The sequence below is a fragment of the Dromiciops gliroides genome, chromosome 6 (genome assembly GCF_019393635.1).
Source record: "Dromiciops gliroides isolate mDroGli1 chromosome 6, mDroGli1.pri, whole genome shotgun sequence".
NCBI lineage: Eukaryota > Metazoa > Chordata > Mammalia > Microbiotheria > Microbiotheriidae > Dromiciops > Dromiciops gliroides.
In genome coordinates this window covers 273,492,293-273,511,548 of record NC_057866.1, presented here as the reverse complement: position 1 = coordinate 273,511,548, position 19,256 = coordinate 273,492,293, and the positions used below count along the sequence as shown (strand labels likewise).

At 43.7% G+C, this 19,256-nt stretch overlaps 1 protein-coding gene across 4 annotated transcripts in view; it reads left to right on the top strand.

The window, feature by feature from the left end:
• USP53 (ubiquitin specific peptidase 53) overlaps positions 1–18,888 on the top strand; it is a 56,347-nt gene extending 37,459 nt beyond the window's left edge. For all 4 annotated transcript variants that reach the window (XM_043973180.1, XM_043973179.1, XM_043973178.1 and 1 more), the window contains 8 exons: positions 1,070–1,219; positions 2,660–2,825; positions 3,279–3,431; positions 4,987–5,133; positions 5,455–6,196; positions 9,609–9,688; positions 16,766–16,850; positions 17,983–18,888. In XM_043973180.1, coding sequence (XP_043829115.1) covers positions 1,070–1,219; positions 2,660–2,825; positions 3,279–3,431; positions 4,987–5,133; positions 5,455–6,196; positions 9,609–9,688; positions 16,766–16,850; positions 17,983–18,883 — 2,424 coding nt within the window. In that variant the 3' untranslated portion in view covers positions 18,884–18,888. The remainder of the gene's footprint in view (positions 1–1,069; positions 1,220–2,659; positions 2,826–3,278; positions 3,432–4,986; positions 5,134–5,454; positions 6,197–9,608; positions 9,689–16,765; positions 16,851–17,982) is intronic.
• The last annotated feature ends 368 nt before the right edge of the window (positions 18,889–19,256 follow it).

Genomic DNA, 19,256 nt, shown 5'->3' with positions numbered 1-19,256 from the left:
GGTGATGGCAGTACAAGTGAACACAACATAGCCCTGGTCCTCAAGGAACGTACATTTTACCTAAATGGTTTCTAATGTGTAGTTTCCACCAAGGGCCTCAGACATGGGAGGGCCAGAAATAATTCTGAATAAATGACTGTTTGTTAACTAATTTTGTCTTACTACATTGACCCAATTCTTTTTTTTTTTTTAAGTGAGGCAATTGGGGTTAAGTGACTTGCCCAGGGTCACACAGCTAGTAAGTGTCAAGTGTCTGAGGCCGGATTTGAACTCAGGTACTCCTGACTCCAGGGCTGGTGTTCTATCCACTGCGCCACCTAGCTGCCCCATTGACCCAATTCTTTTTTTTTTTTTTTTTTTGCAGGCAATGGGGGTTAAGTGACTTGCCCAGGGTCACACAGCTAGTAAGTGTCAAGTGTCTGAGGCCGGATTTGAACTCAGGTACTCCTGAATCCAGGGCCGGTGCTTTAACCACTGCGCCATCTAGCTGCCCTCAGACCCAATTCTTTTTTAACGAAGAATATGAGTAGAAAAACTTTGGAGGAATAGAGAGAGTCTGGCACAGAGTATGGCGTTGGGGCAACATTTTCACTGTCATTTATTTTTCTCTGTCCATCACTACAGATTTGGGTAGCATAGCATTGTTGGAGTTGGTCCTTGAATCAGACCTCCTCATTATGTAGAGCAGGGAACTGGTACCTAGAGAAGAGAAGGGACTTCCTCCGCCATCTTTCTTCTGAATCTTGGGGGATTTGAACCCAGCTCTTCCTGACCCCAAGTCCACTCCTCTACCCACTCTCCCAATGCTTCCTGAGGGGAATTAGTTCTAGTAGAATTGATGTTTGGGTTGAATATAGTCATCAGTGGTGATATCTTCACTATTTGAGTAGTAACAGTCTATTGTATGTTGGTGATAGAAGGATTTATAGTGATTTTGATGGTGACAAGAGGAGGTAGACATTTCTGTCATGGTGGGTGAGTAAAGGAAGAATATACAGGAAGTCTGTTACTAATTATTTTAAAGCTGTTGTGTCAAACCATAATTACTAATTGTAATCCGTTTGTACAGTTGTTTTATAGGGTAACTGATGAAAATGCCAAGACTAGTGAGCTTCATCTTGTTGGCATGATCTGCTACACCAGTCGACATTACTGTGCCTTTGCTTTTCATACCAAGAGTTCCAAGTGGGTGTTTTTTGATGATGCCAATGTGAAAGAGGTAAGGGGTATTTTTGTGCCAGTTGATTGACCCATCTATACTTTTTAACTGTTTTAACTCAGGTAATTGACTCTGTCAAAGGTTCCTAAAGAGTTTTGGACTGTTAGGGGAGAATGGTAGTTACAGAAGCATTTTCCTTTGTGTTAAGTTTAAATATTTTACAACTAGATTGGTAAACATGCAGTTGCAATCTGCCAGGCTTTGTTGTACCCACGTGTGCCACGCCTCAGTGAGGAAGGGAGCTGTGGTGGCATTCCTGGAAGCCTGGACACAGGGTGTTGGTCCGTTGCCTGCAAGCATCTATCTTGGGGCACTTGCAAGCATTCAGAGATGTGAGTAGGGTTTCATGGAAACAGCTGCTGAAAATTGGTCTGGGGGAATCAATTAAGGATCATTTCCCAAGTCTGTCATCTGGTGCCCTGCAACTCATGATGACAGTGGGCAGGCTGCAGTCTTAGCCAGTGAAAGTTGTGCCCACCCTCGTGTATGTTATTGCTGCTCCACTCACAGGGACAGGCTTGTTGTTTGGGAGACTGACTTTTTCATTCAAACAGCTTCAGCTGATCCAAGATTTTGTTCATGTGGGTATTGCCTTTATTTATGGCGACTTGGATCGGAACCTCTCCATGTCTTAGAAAGTTTACTGGGTAGATACCTGCTGATGTGAAGTTCTCTGAACTACGCCGGGTCATTGGTTGGACAGAAGCAGTTACTCAGTCATGGGGCCAGGTTTCTAATCTAACTAGGCCAGCTCTGACACAATATGGTGTCCCTAGGCATAATGTTCAGGACCGTAGGGTTCCCACTGTGCCAAGGTGGAAAAGGGAGGTGTGAGCACCAGACTGAGGTTGTCAGGGAAGAATTCAAAACGCAATCAGCTTCAAATCACGGACTGTTTTGAATATGTGTTGTTCACTGAAACTGTTTCTGTACTGCCCTACACAGTAAACTCTAGGTAAACGAAAGATTAATTCAAACAAAAACAAACTTTGATGTATTGTTGGTTTTCATTTTTAATAATGGAAAGAACATGTTTATTGGTGATTCTGAAAGCTCTGTAATCTCCTAGTGGCTTTAATTCATTTATTTTCCTAAACAAATAATCCAGTTGAGAGTGAGAAATAGACCACTGATTTTGTAGGTAAATTCCTTGTGACTTAAATAAAAGCTTTCTCCTTTTTGTCCCCATGACACATTTTGATGCTGAAGACTCTGAAGCTCCCTGTATGTGGTATGTGATGTTTAGCTTAATGTCAGGGCCTCAACAGCCCCGTGAGATTCAACTCTGGAGAAGTGGCCCTGTCTGAGCAACAGAAATTGCACCTGGGGAGAGATGGGGATGTCAGGCATCTGTACTGTCCCTTTTTGTTTTTAAGGATCATTAATACTCAGTTCATCTAATGACTGTCCTATAGATCATTTACCTTGAAACCTTTTTAGGTTGGGACTAAATGGAAAGACGTGGTCTCCAAGTGCACGAGATGCCATTTTCAGCCCCTGCTTCTGTTTTATGCAAACCCGGATGGTTCAGCTGTGTCCACCGAAGATGCTCTTAGGCACGTCGTTCACTGGTCCCATTATAAAACTGCTGCGGATGATGACATGGGTAATTTCTTCAGTGGCTTCACTATCAGTGTTAAGATTTGGGTACCAGATTGTGTTAGGTCTTTAGTAGACTTATTGTGGCGCTAAGGACAGTGTGTCATCAGATGGATCTCTTGGAAATGATCAGATTGGGAGCAGGGATTATGGAAATCTGTGAGATAGTTTCTTTCTTTTAAAATTACATGGAAGACTGGAAGGTAATTAGGGCCAGAAATTCATAGAGATTGCAGAGGCATCTGAAGTCCACTACTCTAGAAAGCATGACTGCCCAATGTTGGGGACTGGATCTCTGCACCTCCTATTAAAAAGGTGCCACATGGGGAAGGGGGGACAAAGGCTAATCTTTTAAAAGAAGAAGCTAATTGAGTGTCCAGAAAATAATTATTGTTTAGTTAATATTAATAGTTAACGAACAGATTCCATCTTTAAGAACTTCAACCTTTCTCTTTGAAAGGTTTTGAACGGCATTCTACTCATAGACCAGAGTGTACCAAAGAAGATGGGTATGGTCATCAGGCGAAGCACAGAATCAATCAGAAACTGCACGTCGATGACACCACAGCTTTGACTCGTGGCCCTGCCCTAGCAAGTGGTGGGAAAGGACCAGGTGTGTGTGTGTGTGTGTGTGTGTGTGTGTGTGTGTGCGCGCGCGCGCGCGTGCGTGCTCGCGTGTACATGTGCACTGTGCGCACATAGGGCCATTTTTCAAAATTTGGAGTTTAGCCCAGTTCTTTCATGGAACCTGCAGTTCCTAGTGTAGACCCAACTTCCTTATTTACATAGACAAGGTACTTGGCTAGTGTCATCACCAGGACATTGTAAGGTTCTATGTTTCACAGGCTAGTTATAGTTTAATGTCTGTGTTGTTCTTGAGGCTCATTCTTCATTCAGTAATATTGTTTGAATTATGAATTCAGCATTTTATGAGGTGCCAGCGTGTTGAGTGGGTTGCCTAAATCCTATCTTCTAAATTGGGCATATGATGTAATTTAGCGGACTCATGATCTCTGTGATAGGCGTATACTCCTCAGATCATCCCACCCTTACTGTCTCACCCAGTTCACTTCTTGTCTGTGTCTTTTCATACACTGTAGGGTCTGACACTTAGAGCTGGCAAGGACCTCAGGTCATCTTGGCTGCTTGGAGGAAGGAGAGTGAGCAGCGGATGAGTGTTTGAGCCCGCTCTCTCTGTGTGTCCAGCCCTTGGTATGGGGGAGGTCTTTGAGTCCCCCTCATGGTTTTAGACCCTATCTCAGGTACTGAGTTTGAGCTGAAGTACCTTGTAACGAGGAGCACTGCCACTAAGTGGGGCAGCAGTTAATGCTGGGGGAGCTGAGAGGTGCTTGACAGCCATTGTCTGCTCATGACCTGATTCATCATGTGCTTTGTTGTTGTTTGATCCCACTGACACTGAAACTGCAGCTTCAAGTCAGATGGATCAAAGGGCTGGACTTAGTTCTGGTTGGGAAACCCATAGACACCAGGCATGCTGGTGGTCACCTTCATTTTGCTATGAACAGAGCTTTTAAACTAACTCCTTTCCTATGAATATTTGACCTCCAGAATGGTTAGGAGCCAGAATTTAGCTGGACCCATGATAAAAGGCTCCAGTGATGGATTTCCCTTCAATTCTTTAATGACTTATGCCTAACATTTTCCCCGCCTTTTCTGATCTGGGAATAGGCTACATTAACATTTGGTGTTAATGTAGCCTAGGTGGCTCATTGGATAAAGCACCGGTCCTAGATTCAGGAGGACCTGAGTTCAAATCCAGCCTTAAGACGTTTGACACTTACTAGCTGTGTGACCCTGGGCAAGTCACTTAACCCTCATTGCCCCAATAACAACAACAACAACAAAAAAAGAAAAAACAAACAAACAAAAATATTTGGTAAAGCTGTTATCTCTGGCGGAGATTACTTTTAAGAGGAGCACATTTTTCGTTTTAGGCCACACTCATTCCAGGGCTAGGTGCGGCTGGCTTCAGAGGGACACACTGGGCCATCTTGCATTCTTACCCCTGTAGACTTTTAGTTATAACACAGTAAATGATAACCGTTTGCACTAGTATATACTAGTTTGAAACCTTTCAATGCTAAGATTTATCTAATTGCTCAGCAAATACACATCTTCCTTCATGATCAGAATGCTTCTTTTTCCAGTTAAACTTGGCCACAGTGACCAGAGGGAGAAGCTCAGGGACATTTCCAGAGAATGTGCCCAAAGGGTCATTGAGCAGAAAAATTTCCTTTCCTCCCAGAGAAGAGATTTGGAGAGGGAACAGAGGAGAGAGCCTGGGAGACACCGAGGTGAGTGACAAGTGTTGTAGCAGACACTTGACAGAGATGTGCCTGAAGGTCATACTCGCACTCACTGCCTGCCTCTGTTTCCCTTTAGGACACACTGGTGATTGTGCCTTCTTCCCATCCTTCCCCTTCCCTGCTCCTGAGGCCATTCTGCTTATAAGCCTGCTTTAGAAATCCTTTGGGGTTGCAGGGCCATTGTGTGAGCTGAGGTGCTCTCCACAGAGGCCCCTCTGTTTGCCCTCACTCCTCCCTGCAGCCAGCACACTCTATTCACATGTGGAAAAGTGGCTGCCCAAAGCTCAGGGCCTCCCTTTCATTTTTCAGATTTGTCCAGTGAGGACCCATCTCGCCTCAGATCTGGAGCAGCCCTCACTGCATCAGCAAATGGATTTCGGCAGCACGGCAGCCAGCCTGGATGCTCGAGTCAAGGGAGAGGGCCTTCCCGACATGAGCGAGGTGTGCCCCAGGGCCGCACCTCCACACAAGTGCCAAGCTCAGTCAAACCCCAGATGCTTGTGTCGGGAGAAAAGGTAACCGGCAAAGGCAGGAGTGATGGCGCCACTGGATATGACACAGACAGCAGCCAAGACTCTCGGGACAGGGGCAGCACCTGCAGTGGCAGCAGCAGCGGCCGCAGTCGGGCCCGAAGCTGGAAACCAATGAGAGAGACACTAAATGTTGACAGCGTTTTCAGTGAGGCCGAGAAGAGACATGCAGCTCCAAGGCACAAAGCAAACAGCAAATCCAAACACAGCCAAGATCAGAGAGGTAGCAACTGGCCCAAGGAGACATCCAAGCAGAAGGGTCTGATGACCATATATGAAGATGAAGGAAAGCAGGAGACTGGAAGCAGGAGTTCCCTCGAATCTACTGGGAAAGGCTCCGAGAAAGGGAAAGGCCTCGTGGAGACCAAGGCCGTCAGCGATGTCGGGCAGATCCAAAGGACCGAGTCAGGGTATGAAAGCAGTGATCGGGTCAGCAATGGGTCAGCCAGCTTGGACTCCCCGCCCCTGGAAGGGAATGGCACAGCAAACCCCAACAGTGTGAGAGAAACACGGCCTGGCAGGTAACACGTGTGACTAAAATGAAACCATTTTGGCTGCACTTTCTGTTCTCTTCAACTCATGTTTATATAGAAATACAAATGCGTATTTTTTAAAGGATTATAGGTCCGTTGTTATCCAGATTTAGAAGTACTAATTCAGTACAGTTATCCCTTCCCCATCAGGGCTTTCCCCATCATGACTTCAATATATCGCAGGTTGGCATAAAAAATTAAATGAGAATTTTGGGGGAGTTTTACGGAAGCTGCTGAAACCTGAAGGCCAGCAGAAGACACAGGGCCTAGGACCAAATATTCAACCCAAATTTTACAATAAGGTACTTTAAATGCCCCATAAAAGAAAAAGAAAAAATGTAGGCTTCTTCTCTGGTACCAAAGGAGAGTCAAAAAATTTTACATGAATTTCCCAGATTGCAGGGCTGTGTCCCCTACACCCCACAATATGGAAGGGGTAACTATGATTCAGGATTAAAAGTCAAGATAATCTGTGTTTAGCAGATCTGGAAATATCTTTGGACCCGTTTCCCTCCCTGTAAAATGAAAATGTTGGAGGGGGTGCTTGAAGGCCTGTTCGGTCCCTGGGATTCTGATTTTGGGAAGTGCTTGTTATGAAGATGAAGTGTCCTTCAGCTTGCATTTCATCTGTGTGGTTAAGCATTTATACTGCATTGTGGAGTTTGATTTTTAATTTCACATTGGCGATGAATTATTCCTTATTTGTTTCAATAATGTGAACTCTGTGTTTCGTTTCTTAGGAATATTGAAGATCTTGGGACTTTTTCCAAGGTTTTAAACAATGCATGTGAACTGGTTTCCTAAGTGAGAGAGATAAGGTGGCTTAGCTCTGCAGTCAGGGATGAAAGCTGTGGTACCTTGTATTGAAACAAATTTCTTTCTCCTCTCCTGTAAAATGGGTGTATATTACTTGCATGATCTGCCTTATTGTATGGTAGTGGGGAAATGCTTCCTAACCCCTGATGCCCCACAGAAATAGTCTGTCAGCACAGCCAGCCTGAAGGTAGCATGCTTCTGCCATTTCTGTTCAGTTGCCTTTACTTCAGCCATTGACCCTATCTATGATCCCATCTGTGTGCTCATCCATGGCCATGTTTGTCCTTGTCCTCCCATTGGTGTCATACACACTGTGCCCCCAGGGATCTTCCTCTAGGTCTCTGAGCATCTTGTTGCCAGTGCCACCCACAGGCTTCCTGTCCACCTGTTCTCAAGGTGTGACGGGCTCACTTGCTTTTCTGAGGACACATCTCAATGTTGCTTGTCTTCTAGTCCTCCATAGGTAGAATATCAGTACTGGCATGTTCTGTCCCCCAGTAGGGCGTCACTCATTGGCCCTTGGAGAAATCTCATTACTGGTACCAGCAGTCGTGTTCATGTTGAAAGATGCTCTGGAGACTTGTTTTTGCTCCCTCTGCCCCCATTCCTGCTGACACAGGACCTGGGACTCTTGGACATTTCTGTTTGCTTCATTGGTGTCCTGGATAAAGTGCCAGCCTCAGTTGTAGACCCAGCAAGTCCCCTGGGCTGGGGGTCCAAAGCATCTTCAGCACCACACACCATTGAACTGACCCACTCTGCTGGCAAACTCTTGGAGAACCTGGGGTCACTCATGGCCACATCCAGGGCTCGAGAAGGGCTTGTGGAAAGAATATGTTTGGGGAGGACTGAAATAACTGAGGGGAAACTGTTTAGGAAGAGTAAGTACGTCCTAACAAAACAAGTGTCCTGATAGTCGTACATCTCTACCCCTTTATCAGAATCTGCCATCACATGATCACTTTGTAGGTCACAGATGTGACCCCAGATTCAGAGCTTTTCTGTATTTGATCCTATTGCAAATGCCAGGGATCCAGCTGAGTGTTTCTTTTGAATCCTTTTTGGTAGTTTGTAAGGAAAAGGTAAGTGTTTTTGTTGAAGCTGGGGGCAGAGTAGGTATGTTCACTCCTACTGTCCAGCTGATGTGCCAGGGCCCTCAAAAGAAATGGCTGCTCCCTATTAAAATCTTTAAAGGGAACATCTGGGACATGTCTCTTCATGCGCAGCATATCTCCAGAAATCTTCAAGGGAAACTTTTACTGTTTGGAGTACATTTCTTGAGGGAGAAAATCCACATCACCCCAAGTCAAGATGAGGCCTTTAGTTTTAACTCCTTCCCATTTTATTTCAAATATTTGGCATGGCCATTTATTCATTCAGATTTTATCTCTTTATTTAAATTTTATTAATTAATTTAAAGATATTTTTTAAGTTCCAAATTTTTCTCCCACTCTCTCTTCCCTCCCCTCCCCACTCCCAAAGCCAGTAAGCAATTTGATATAGGTTATATATTACAATCATGTTAAACATATTTCCACATTAATCAGAACAAAAGGGGGAAAAAAAAAGCAAGAAAAAAATAAACAAAAACAATAACAAAAAAGCAACAACAAAAGTGAAAATAGTATTCTTTGGTCTGCATTCAGACTCCATAGTTCTTTTTCTGAATGTGGAGAGCATTTTCCACCATAAGTCTTTTGGCATTGTCTTGGATCATTGTATTGTTGAGAAGAGCCAAGTCCGTCACAGTTGATCATCATAAAATGTTGTTGATACTGTGTACAATGTTCTCTTGGTTCTGCTCATTTCACTCAGCATCGATTCATGTAAATCTTTCCAGGTTTTTCTGAAATCTGGCTGCTCATCATTTCTTTTTTTTTTTTTAGTGAGGCAATTGGGGTTAAGTGACTTGCCCAAGATCACACAGCTAGTAAGTGTTAAGTGTCTGAGGCCTGATTTGAACTCAGGTACTCCTGATTCCAGGGCCGGTGCTCTATCCACTGGGCCACCTAGCTGCCCCTGTTCATCATTTCTTAGAGCACAATAGAGTTCCATTACATTCATATACCACAGCTTGTTCAATCATTCCCTAATTGATGGGCATCCCCTTGATTTCTAATTCTTTGCCACCACATAAAGAGCAGCTATAAATATTTTTGTACATGTGGGTCCTTTTCCCTTTTCCATGATGTCTTTGGGATACAGACCTAATAGTGGTATTGCTGGGTCAAAGGGTATACACAGTTTTAAAGGCTTTTGGGCATGGTTTCAAATTGCTCTCCAGAATGGTTGGATCAGTTCACAGCCCCACCAACACTGCATTTGTGTTCCAATTTTCCCACATCTTCTCCAACATTTATCATTCTCCTTTTCTGTCCTATTAGCCAGTTGCAATTTATTTTCTATATTTTTTCACTGTTCCGTAGTAATCAGACTACAACAGTAACACTGTAAACACTGAGTCATGTAATTCTGTTTATTGGGAATGTTAAGAAAGATCTGAAGAATGAAGGTCATAGGAATAAAATAATTTCTTGATGCATTTGTGTACTTTTTAAGCCAGATGCTTTGTTTCTTTTTACAGTAACCACAGTCAATCAAGTAAACTGAATGTAGACAGTTTGCAGCAGCATAACTCCCGACAGTGCAGAGACCATCTGGAAGGTAGGAATTTCACTTATAAGTAACAATAAAAATCAAATGTCATGTTTCTATTCATCCTTGAGAGTTGCTGCGTTTAAGAACATCATGCCCCTGCAGCCATACCTGGTGAGGAGTCTCCAGGGGGCCAGTGTGGTAGTCAGTCAGGTGCTGGGCCCATCCTCACAGCCTTCTAGCCTTCAGGAACTGAAGGTCACCTTCATGCCACAGTGAATGGAAGGGGGAGAGAATAAGCATTTATGTAGTACCTACTGTGTACTCTGGATGGTGCTAAGCTCTTTTTATAAAATACTATGTCATTTGATCCTCACAATGACCTTTCGAGTGTGATGTTTAAAATCTATATTGTGTGATCGCCTTAAGTTAGAAGCTTCAGCACCAGTCTTGGGGCATTAAACATTTATTAAAGCATACAGGTATTCACATGGAGTTCAGAAAGTTAAGAAAAGCCTATCTAGCTTAGAGTTCCAGCCTGGTTGGGTTCTTCCTCAAGTCCTCTGCCACGAGCCTGCTTCAATCACGAACTCACTCAATTCAATCAGTTTAGATTAATCTCCAGGTGGACCTTTGAGTATCTGCTAAATCCCATTATTTTATCACACAAGGCAGGTGCTATTATTTTTATTTTACAGTTGAGGAAGCTGAGGCAAACAGAAGTGAAGTGACTTGCCCAGGGTCACACAGTGAGTAAGTATCTGAGGCTGGACTTGAACTGAGTCTTTGGCACTCAAGGCCCAGTGCTTTGTGCACTGCCCTACCAGCCAGCTGTCTCAGAGTTAGCAGAGAAGGTCAGGTTCACGTTTTAAATAATATTGGAGTATGTTAGAGTAGAATGAGAAGTTTCAAGAGCTTAGATCTATACTGTGGATAGTTTGTTTCATCTTATAAACAGTTGGTTTATCTTATTTTCATGAGATACATACATGTGGAAGGAAATGAATGTTCTTTCCGTGTGGCACTCGGCTTTTCAGTGTTTTTTGGCTTAGTTTGGAATATTCAGGCTGAGAGCAAAATTAAGAATTCTACCTTCCTTTCTCATGTTCTTTTGCCCAACTGCTGAAACTTCTGGAGTATTCATAAATTTACCTTTGACATATCTTTAAAGTTCCAAAAAACTGTAAGTAGTTGGAGAGAGGAAATAAATTACTTTATATTTAATTAAAGCAAGAGACTCCTTAAGAGTCTTTTTTTTTTTTTTTTTAGTGAGGCAGTTGGGGTTAAGTGACTTGCCTAGGGTCACACAGCTAGTAAGTTTTAAGTGTCTGAGGCCGGATTTGAACTCAGGTACTCCTGGCTCCAGGGCCGGTGCTCTATCCACTGCGCCATCTAGCTGCCCCTTTAAGAGTCTTTTAAGAGACTTTGCTTAAGAGAAAGCACCTGCTCTTCCTGTTATAGAAATCTTCTCAGAGTGGGAAGGGAGCTGAAAAGTTGCCTAGTCCAGTCTCTCAGAAAAACCCAAAGGCCACATGTGTGATTAGTGGCCCAGATTGCCCTAAGCTGGGAATTAGGAGATAAGTAGGCCTGGCACGCCACCATTCACTAGATGAGGTGGATGGAGGAACTTCTCTTGGCTTCATTTTTCTCATTTAGAAAATGAAAAGGGTGAACCAGATGGAAGGCTCTTTTGGCTCAAAACTTGTACAAATGTGTGAAGATCATTCCCAATGGATGTTCATTTTTCCTCAGCCAGGACACTTCTGGGTAATGAGTTACTCACTAGAGACACAAATCAAGTGTTCTGAACTGGGTAATAGGAAAGGTAATAGGTAAAGGCCCTCATCTCTTACCAGTGGTATAAAAGGCTCACTCCCTATTTGCAACATTGGAGTTGTCAGGAATCAACTTTGACTGGGCTTTTCTGTGCTGTATTCTGGGGGGGCCACCAGCATCTCCATCCTCACAAACTCATCTATTGCTAAAAGAGGGAAGTAGAGGGCAGAGGAAGCAGACGATTAAAATGGCGACTGAGAAATTTCCCCATCTTCCCATGTTGGCATTTCAGATACTCCTCTTCTGTGGAACCTCAGTGCCCAAAGCATGTCAGCCTTTACTCATCCTTCAACATTGCCATTAGATAGCAATCAGTCCCAGTTCAAAAAAATAAAATGTCTATTTCTTTAGTTGCTTCAGTTACATTTTTTGGAATATAGGATGTAAGACCTACATTCCCGCTCTAGTTTTCCTGTTTCTTTTAGTTATTCAGGGCAGCTGGTGGCACAATGGATAGAACACTGGCCCAGGAGTCAGGAGGACCTGAGTTCAAATGTGACCTCAGACACTTGACACTTACTAGCTGTGTGAGCCTGGGCAAGTGGCTAAACATCTGATTGCCTCTAGTTGTTCTGATCTCTATCTCCCTCACTTAAATTCACTCCACTGCAAGTTGTGGATGTCATGGTCCTTTTCAAGAACGAAGGAAAAACCACCACCACCACCTCGTCCAAAATAGAAGATGGGTGTGCTGTTTAGACTTTATTTCTAGAGTTGTAAACATTGACATGTGTATCACTAAATGGATGAAACCTTTATTTTATTTTCATCAGATCACGTAATATCAAGAGGACACATTTACATGAAGGAAATTAACTTCTTTCCCCATGTTCAAGTGCCTCGCAGGGTCTTACAAGGCTGAGAAGTGTTTCTTTTGCTGTGTATCAAGGGAAACAGCTAAAAGGTCAGCCAGAAATCACCCCAGAATCCAGTGGATTTGAACAATAATCAGAAGCTCACTCCCAGCTACAAAGTGTGATCTGTCTCCCAGTGGTCATTGCAAGCCGTGGCAAGTTTTTGAGCAGAGAAATCCCACAGTCCAGGACTGTGCACAGAGACGATAGGATAGCTTTAGATAGCACCTTGAAGGATGGATTAGAGCACCTTGAATCTGGGGAGGAGCTGGGGCTGCCAAGCCTAGGCAGCTGGGGGAGGTTTGTGAAGAACTGTACTATTTTCTTTAAAAAAAACCATTCTAAACTTAGTAACTGTCAATAAAAACAAACATTGAAATATATAAACAAAAATAAAAATGATAGTCTCTGACCACTTTTCCCTAGTGGTTTTTAAATATGTTGAAAGGCAGCCTGCATAAAGATAGACTTGTGGATTTTGTTGGGAAACCTCATTTTACCCTGAAATGCTATTTAAAACTTTATGATTTTAAAATTCTATTTTTTATTCACACAGCCAGTTCTTAGGTGTCAAAATGAGAAAAGAAGCTATCGACCTTTTTTCGAGACTTCACTTAAATTTGTTTTACATTGTACCTTTTAAAATAATCAAGTCTCTCCATTTCTCTTTTTAAAAACTGGCAACCTTAGTCAGAAATAAAAGTAGCAATCACAGCTTCAGAATTTTCTTAAGTAGTATGCCTTTTGGGGGCAGCTAGGTGGCGCAGTGGATAGAGCACTGGTCCTAGAGTCAGGAGGACCTGAGTTCAAATGTGACCTCAGACACTTGACACTTACTAGCTGTGTGACCCTGGGCAAGTCACTTAACCCCAATTGCCTCACACACAAAAAAACAAACTAAAAAAGGGGGCAGCTAGGTGGTGTAGTGGATAGAGCACTGGCCCTGGACTCAGGAGGACCTGAGTTCAGATCCGACCTCAGACACTTACTAACTGTGTGACCCTGGGCAAGTCACTTAACCTTCATTACTCTGACCCACCCCAAACCAATAAAAAAGTAGTATGCCTTTTGAAATTACTCATGTGTTCACTTTTCCAGGATTACTGTAAATTTTTGCCTAAAGTCTAGATGATTAAAATGTTGCTAGAACACATTACATGTGGCCAGTGTGCTGTGTTACTCCTGCATTTTGTTCCCAGCACAGTTGGCTACTCAATAACTTCTTGCTGGGGAACGCATCAGGATTTGGCTTTTTTTCTCCTAGATGCCAAATCAGATTTGTCATTACTTTATCGTTCCAGTTTGTTATGCTCTAGTGATTGCTGTGCATGGTGTTAAAATCTGCCATCTTTAGTTTTGCAAAGCACCCAGAGCCAAAATTCCCAGTAAAGACTCTAGTCAGTGTTTTTAACCATGCACACATGTCTGTGTCAGCAGAAGAGAAAAATAACACATCTATTTTTAAGTTTGTTGGAATCCTGGTGTCAGTGAGCTCCAGGAGCACAGAAAAGACTATATGTGTATTTATAAGGTTTTGCTGCCTCCTGCTGCTTGTCTTTTGTTAAGTTCTCACAGTGTTGTTCTACTTGCTAAGATCACTGTAGGTTTGGGCCTTGTTTGTTGTCAGTGACTTTTTGAGTTTATCTGCATTAAGCTCAGATTACACATTTCCTTCTTTATATGAAACCTCAATTTAGTTTCGTTATTCCACAGTATATGTAACAGGCTCTTTTCTGGCTGATTCACAGTGCTTGGCTGGCAGTCCTTAGGTAATGACAGTCTGTTTTGAAGAGATTATGAAATGCTTGTTTCATATGCTCACATTTTTATGTGAGAATTTATGGATTCAAATAGTACTGGCTATAAAAGACAAAACTTCAATGTGAAGAGCAATGTATTCTTGGGGGGGGGTCCTCCATTTGGATCCAAAGAAAAAAGATGTTTCTCATTCACTCAGAAACACTGAAATGATGTTGAAACAACTATAAAGGAAAACTGACTTTTCCCTGTCTTCTTGGCATGCTGGAAGCATTGTACTGCACCACAGGAGCATCTTCTATAGTGTTATCTCGTCCATGAGATGAGCCACTTAGCACAGTCACGTAACAGATTTGACCACCAGTGTCCTGCTTGTCATTCTTGAACAAGGCTCTCAGGTGCATGTTCACCCCCGTGCTGCTCTTTGACATGGACACAGCGGGGTCCTTGGCCCTTGGTCTTGTACCCATCTGTAATGATCATGTTTTCGAAGTAAGCACTGGTCACTCAGGGCTTGGAGGGGATTTGCCCTGCTGTCTCCTGGCTTATCTCACCCAGGTTGTCTATCATTGGCCCAAGGAATCATGGCATGAGTGAAGGCCCATATCCCCATCCTCCTCATTGACTTTCAGAGGCCATTCCCCACCCCCACCCCCACCCCTAACAAATGTAAGGGCTCTGGCTCCTGGGTTCAAACCCCACCTCTGCACATTCCTCCGTATGTGACCCTGGGCAAGTCTCCTCACCATTCTGGGCCTCATTTTCCTCCTCTATAAAATGAGAAGATGTGACTAGCTGGCCAGTTCTAGATGAGGTTCTATCACCTCTCTGAGTTCCCTACCGGTGCAGGTCACTGGCTATTTGCTGCTACTGTAGAAACCCTCAGCAGGATTAATGGGACTAGTGGCACCATCTCTGAAATACCACTAAAGGAAAGTTAGCAATTTTAGTTTAATGGGACAGACTATTCTAAACTGGTTATTTATCTGAACCAGTACGAAGCAGAATAGGATTTTAATTATCTTGCTAGATTAGAATTGCTCTTGTAGGGGGGCAGCTAGGTGGCGCAGGGGATAGAGCATCAGCCCTGGATTCAGGAGGACCTGAGTTCAAATTTGGGTTCAGACACTTGACACTAGCTGTGTGACCCTGGGCAAGTCACTTAACCCTCATTGTCCTGCAAAAAGAAGAATTGCTCTCATATCCAGGGATCACCAAAAAGATTACTGCTACACGGTACAGAACGGCACACTGTGGTGCTTATGGGCCTTTTGTTTCTCTCTTTCAGTGTTTGTTGTACTATTTTTGCAGAAAGTCCAACGCTAGTTATTGCCCTAATAACTTTGGGGTCTTACAAATATCTCATTTTGTCCTCACAACAATTGTGAGAGGTGGCTGCTGATTTATACATTTTGCACATGAGAAGAGGCAGGCAGAGATTGTGACTTGCTCAGGATCGTTGAGCTCCTAAGTGTATGAAGCCAATCTATTGAGACCAACGTTAAATCTGAAGACAGAATTCAATTAAATAAACATATTTAGGCACTTTGTGGGGATGAAAAGTCACAAAAAAAATAATCCCTGCTGGTGGCTGGATATGATCCTTTGAAGGAATGCTAAAGAGAAAACATTATGGAGGAAATGACCCCTGGATCAAACCTTGACTAGCAGTGTGGGAGTGAAAAGAAGTGTCATTGGAATGTCTTTTTTCTTTTTGTAGTTGATAAATATTGTGTTCTTAAAGCAAGCCAGTGTCTACTGTAGCAGTGAGTTCCATCAGAATGGTAAAGTTTTTAGAAAGTTGACAGGAAAACGCACTTATGAGATCTAAGGCTTTCTATAGTGTTGCTATGCTGCTGGAATCTGCTAGGTGGCGCCCCAGTGGAGAAGAGTGCTGGGCCTATAGACACTTTAAAAATCCTCCCTACATCTTTCTACATTTCTCCCTCCCTCATGTGTGAAGGTAAGAGCCAATTTTTGACAAAATGGATTTGTCTTCATTGCTTACGACATTTCTACGTGTCTGACCTAGACCCTCAGTCTGCCCTCATCTGAGGGAGCCTCTGAGGACTGTGTTCAGTTCCTGGCACAACGGCTTAAGAAGGGCATCAATAAGCCACTTAGAGGAGGCAACCAAGAAAGGCCTTTAGTTCATGCTCCATGAGGATTGATCGGAAGAACTGTATGCATTTAACCTGGAGAGGAGCTGAGATAAAGGAAGCAGGCCTCACAGAGCCCAGCCCAGGATGGGGTCAGGAAAGATGCTTGCAGTGAGAGCCAAGCCCCAGTGGAACGGCTGTTGTGTCAGGCCCTTTGACCTTGGTGGCAGCTCTTTGGATTTGAATGCAGGCCAGGCCAGAGACTCCAGAAGTGCAAGTGGTAGGAATGGCCAACATTGGTAAAGCACTTAAAGGTTTATATAGCATTCTGTCTAGATTTCACTTGAGTCTCCTAACAGCCCTCTTGCAGCTGAGAAAACTTTGGCAATTGTGCCTGTGGCCAAGTACATTTTGAAGCAGGGCTCTCCTGGCCTGGCCAGCCCTTCCTCTGTGTGCAGAGGAGATTCTGCAGTGTCTTGTGGAGGAGGCCCCCAGTGAAAGCAAAAATTCCCATCTCAGAAAAAACAGAGAAGAAAAGAAAAAGAAATAAACATGAGGAATAGTTTTAAACATTTGGTGGGGTTTTGTTTTTATTTTAGATTTAAGAGAAAACATCAAGATTTCAGAAGTGGCCTGTGGACCCCCTGGTTTCCATCTACAAGTAGATAATCCTTTACTGAAGAGGTAATGGTAGCGATACTAAGAAATAAACCCTCAATGATTGCATTATTGTAATTCCTTTTCTTTCATCTTGCAGTGAATGCAATTCTTTATAAATGCCTTTTATTGTTCCCTAATAGTAGATAGCTATGCAGTGTTATGATCCCCATCTTTTGGTGGGAGGACATTGCTTTTGTTTAAGTAGGGCTTTTAAAGAACAGGCTCTATCACCCGAGAGAGCCATATATACACATACCACTGATAGAAGGTAAATGCTGTAGCCAGACAGTGCTCAACGGAGAAGCTCCAAACCAAACAAAGCATATTAGGAGGTCAGCTCCTCGTGACAGGGGCTCCTTTTAGTCTTGATGCACTGTGACTGGCACATAGTAGGTGCTTATGGGAGACATATTGGTTCATCTTTTCCTTGATGATTTATGTTCATTTTAATATTGCCTATATAAAAACCAACCTCTTCAAACACTGGATTTATTCTTTAGCTTGAAGCCCCTAGCACTGAAGTAGTGCCTTCATCGTTCCTTATGACTGTTTTTCACAGTTGGTAGAGAGGCCTTCCCCCTCTCATGTAGCTCAGGACTGTTTGAGAGTTGCCAGGCCACAGACAGGTTAAATGACTTGGCCAGAGTCACACGGCAAGGCTGGATGAGAGGAAGGACTTGAACCCAGGGCTTTCTGATTACCTGAGAGGCCAGCCCTGGAGGCACCACACCAGGCTGCTTCTGTGTTTCTGTTGATACCTCTATTCCCTTATATGTCAAGTTTCAGCCCAAAGGAAAACTCTAACTTGGAACTAGTTTGTTTTCATTGATTATAGTATTTCTCAGAATCAGACAGCTGACTTCCTTATCTGTAAAGTGAGAAGGGCAGGATTGGCTCTCTGAAGTCATTCATTGTTTTCCTTCTATCTCTTTGTTGAAGGCCCTGTCGTCTTTATTAAGACGGCCAGACGACTTTCTTTGAGCCCAAAGTAAAAACATTCAGGAATATTGCAGATTGTCTTCATTATGTTCTAAGTATTTTAAATGTGTGGCATCTTTTAGAAAATCAGACGTGTGCATTACAAGTCAAAAAACCTGTGTGTTTGAAAGTGGTTTTTCCTTCTTCCTGTTTAATATTTCCTCTTCTATTTTTTTAGATCTTACATCCATGATGCCAGTGAGAAGTTTTTGTCCTCATCTAATCCACAGATATTCAAGGACCATGATACAAGAGAACAAATCCCCCAACCAAATGAAAAGCAGCTTGAAAATTCAAATGAATGCCATTTTCCTGAAAGGCCTGAAAAAAATGGTCCGATTTCGCTCAGTGCTAGGGGATCTGTCCCCTCTCACATCTCTGATCACTCTGCCTCAGCAAAGTTAGTTGACAGTGATGATGGACTTCCCTCATCCCAGTTGTTGACACGGGTGAAAGTGGCCGAGTCCTTTGCCCAGCAGAATCTGGGGGAATCATGCAGCTTGGCTAAGCAGGCTGCTGTCAGTCCCTCTGCCAACTGTGGGGTGCTAGAACCTGCCACCTGTCAGAATCTTCCACCTCCTCTGCCTCCAAAGAAGTATTCGAAAGCCATGACAGTGTCACGGTCAGAGAAGAAAGAGTCCAGCCCTGAGCGGGAGCCCTCTGGGAGGAGTAAAGCTAAGCCTCTGAACCTCCAGAAGCACGCCATCAGTGCCCCTTCCCAGGTCGGGGCAGAAACGAGACTGAAAGAACCAGGCCAAGGGAAAGACCTTGCTGAACACAAGCCCAGGACCCGCTCCAGCCCCTCCACTGACTTTCAGACCCCTCTGGATGCTGTTAATAAAGGCATTCCTCAGACAGAACCGTGGCCCAGTGTGTCACAGCCACATGGGATAGTTTCCCTAACCACCTACTTTTCTGTCGACAGCTGTATGACGGATACTTACAGGTTGAAATACCGCCAAAGACCTAAACTGTATTTTCCAGAGAGCAGCGACATACATGGAAACAAGCCTCTATGCCAGACTGAACCAAGGCTGAAAGCTGTGTTCCATGAAGACCTGGAACCAGCCAACGTATAGGCCAGTCTGCCACGTGAGCGACTTACAGAGAAACTCTTGGGGATCAGCAGGCAGGCACTTCTCAGTCAGTGCACCCAGACAGCAGAAACAGGAACCGACCAGTCAGTGTCTGAGATTTGGGGGGGAATTAAGAGGAGAAACTTGCAAACCTTGGCCTTTGGCGCCCGTTGATCCTGGTCCCTTTGTGGATGTTGGTTGTGTTCACAGCATTCTAACCCTTCCTAAGGGGGTGGCCAGCCACTAGTAACCCTCAGGGCCGTTCGTAAACGTATGCAACTCACCAGCAGCTACATCTAGCTGATCAGCGCTGCCCTGTGTCTGTAGCCTGGCAGGGCCAGGCAGAGCAGTGTTTGTTTATGAGGAAGCACTTTTT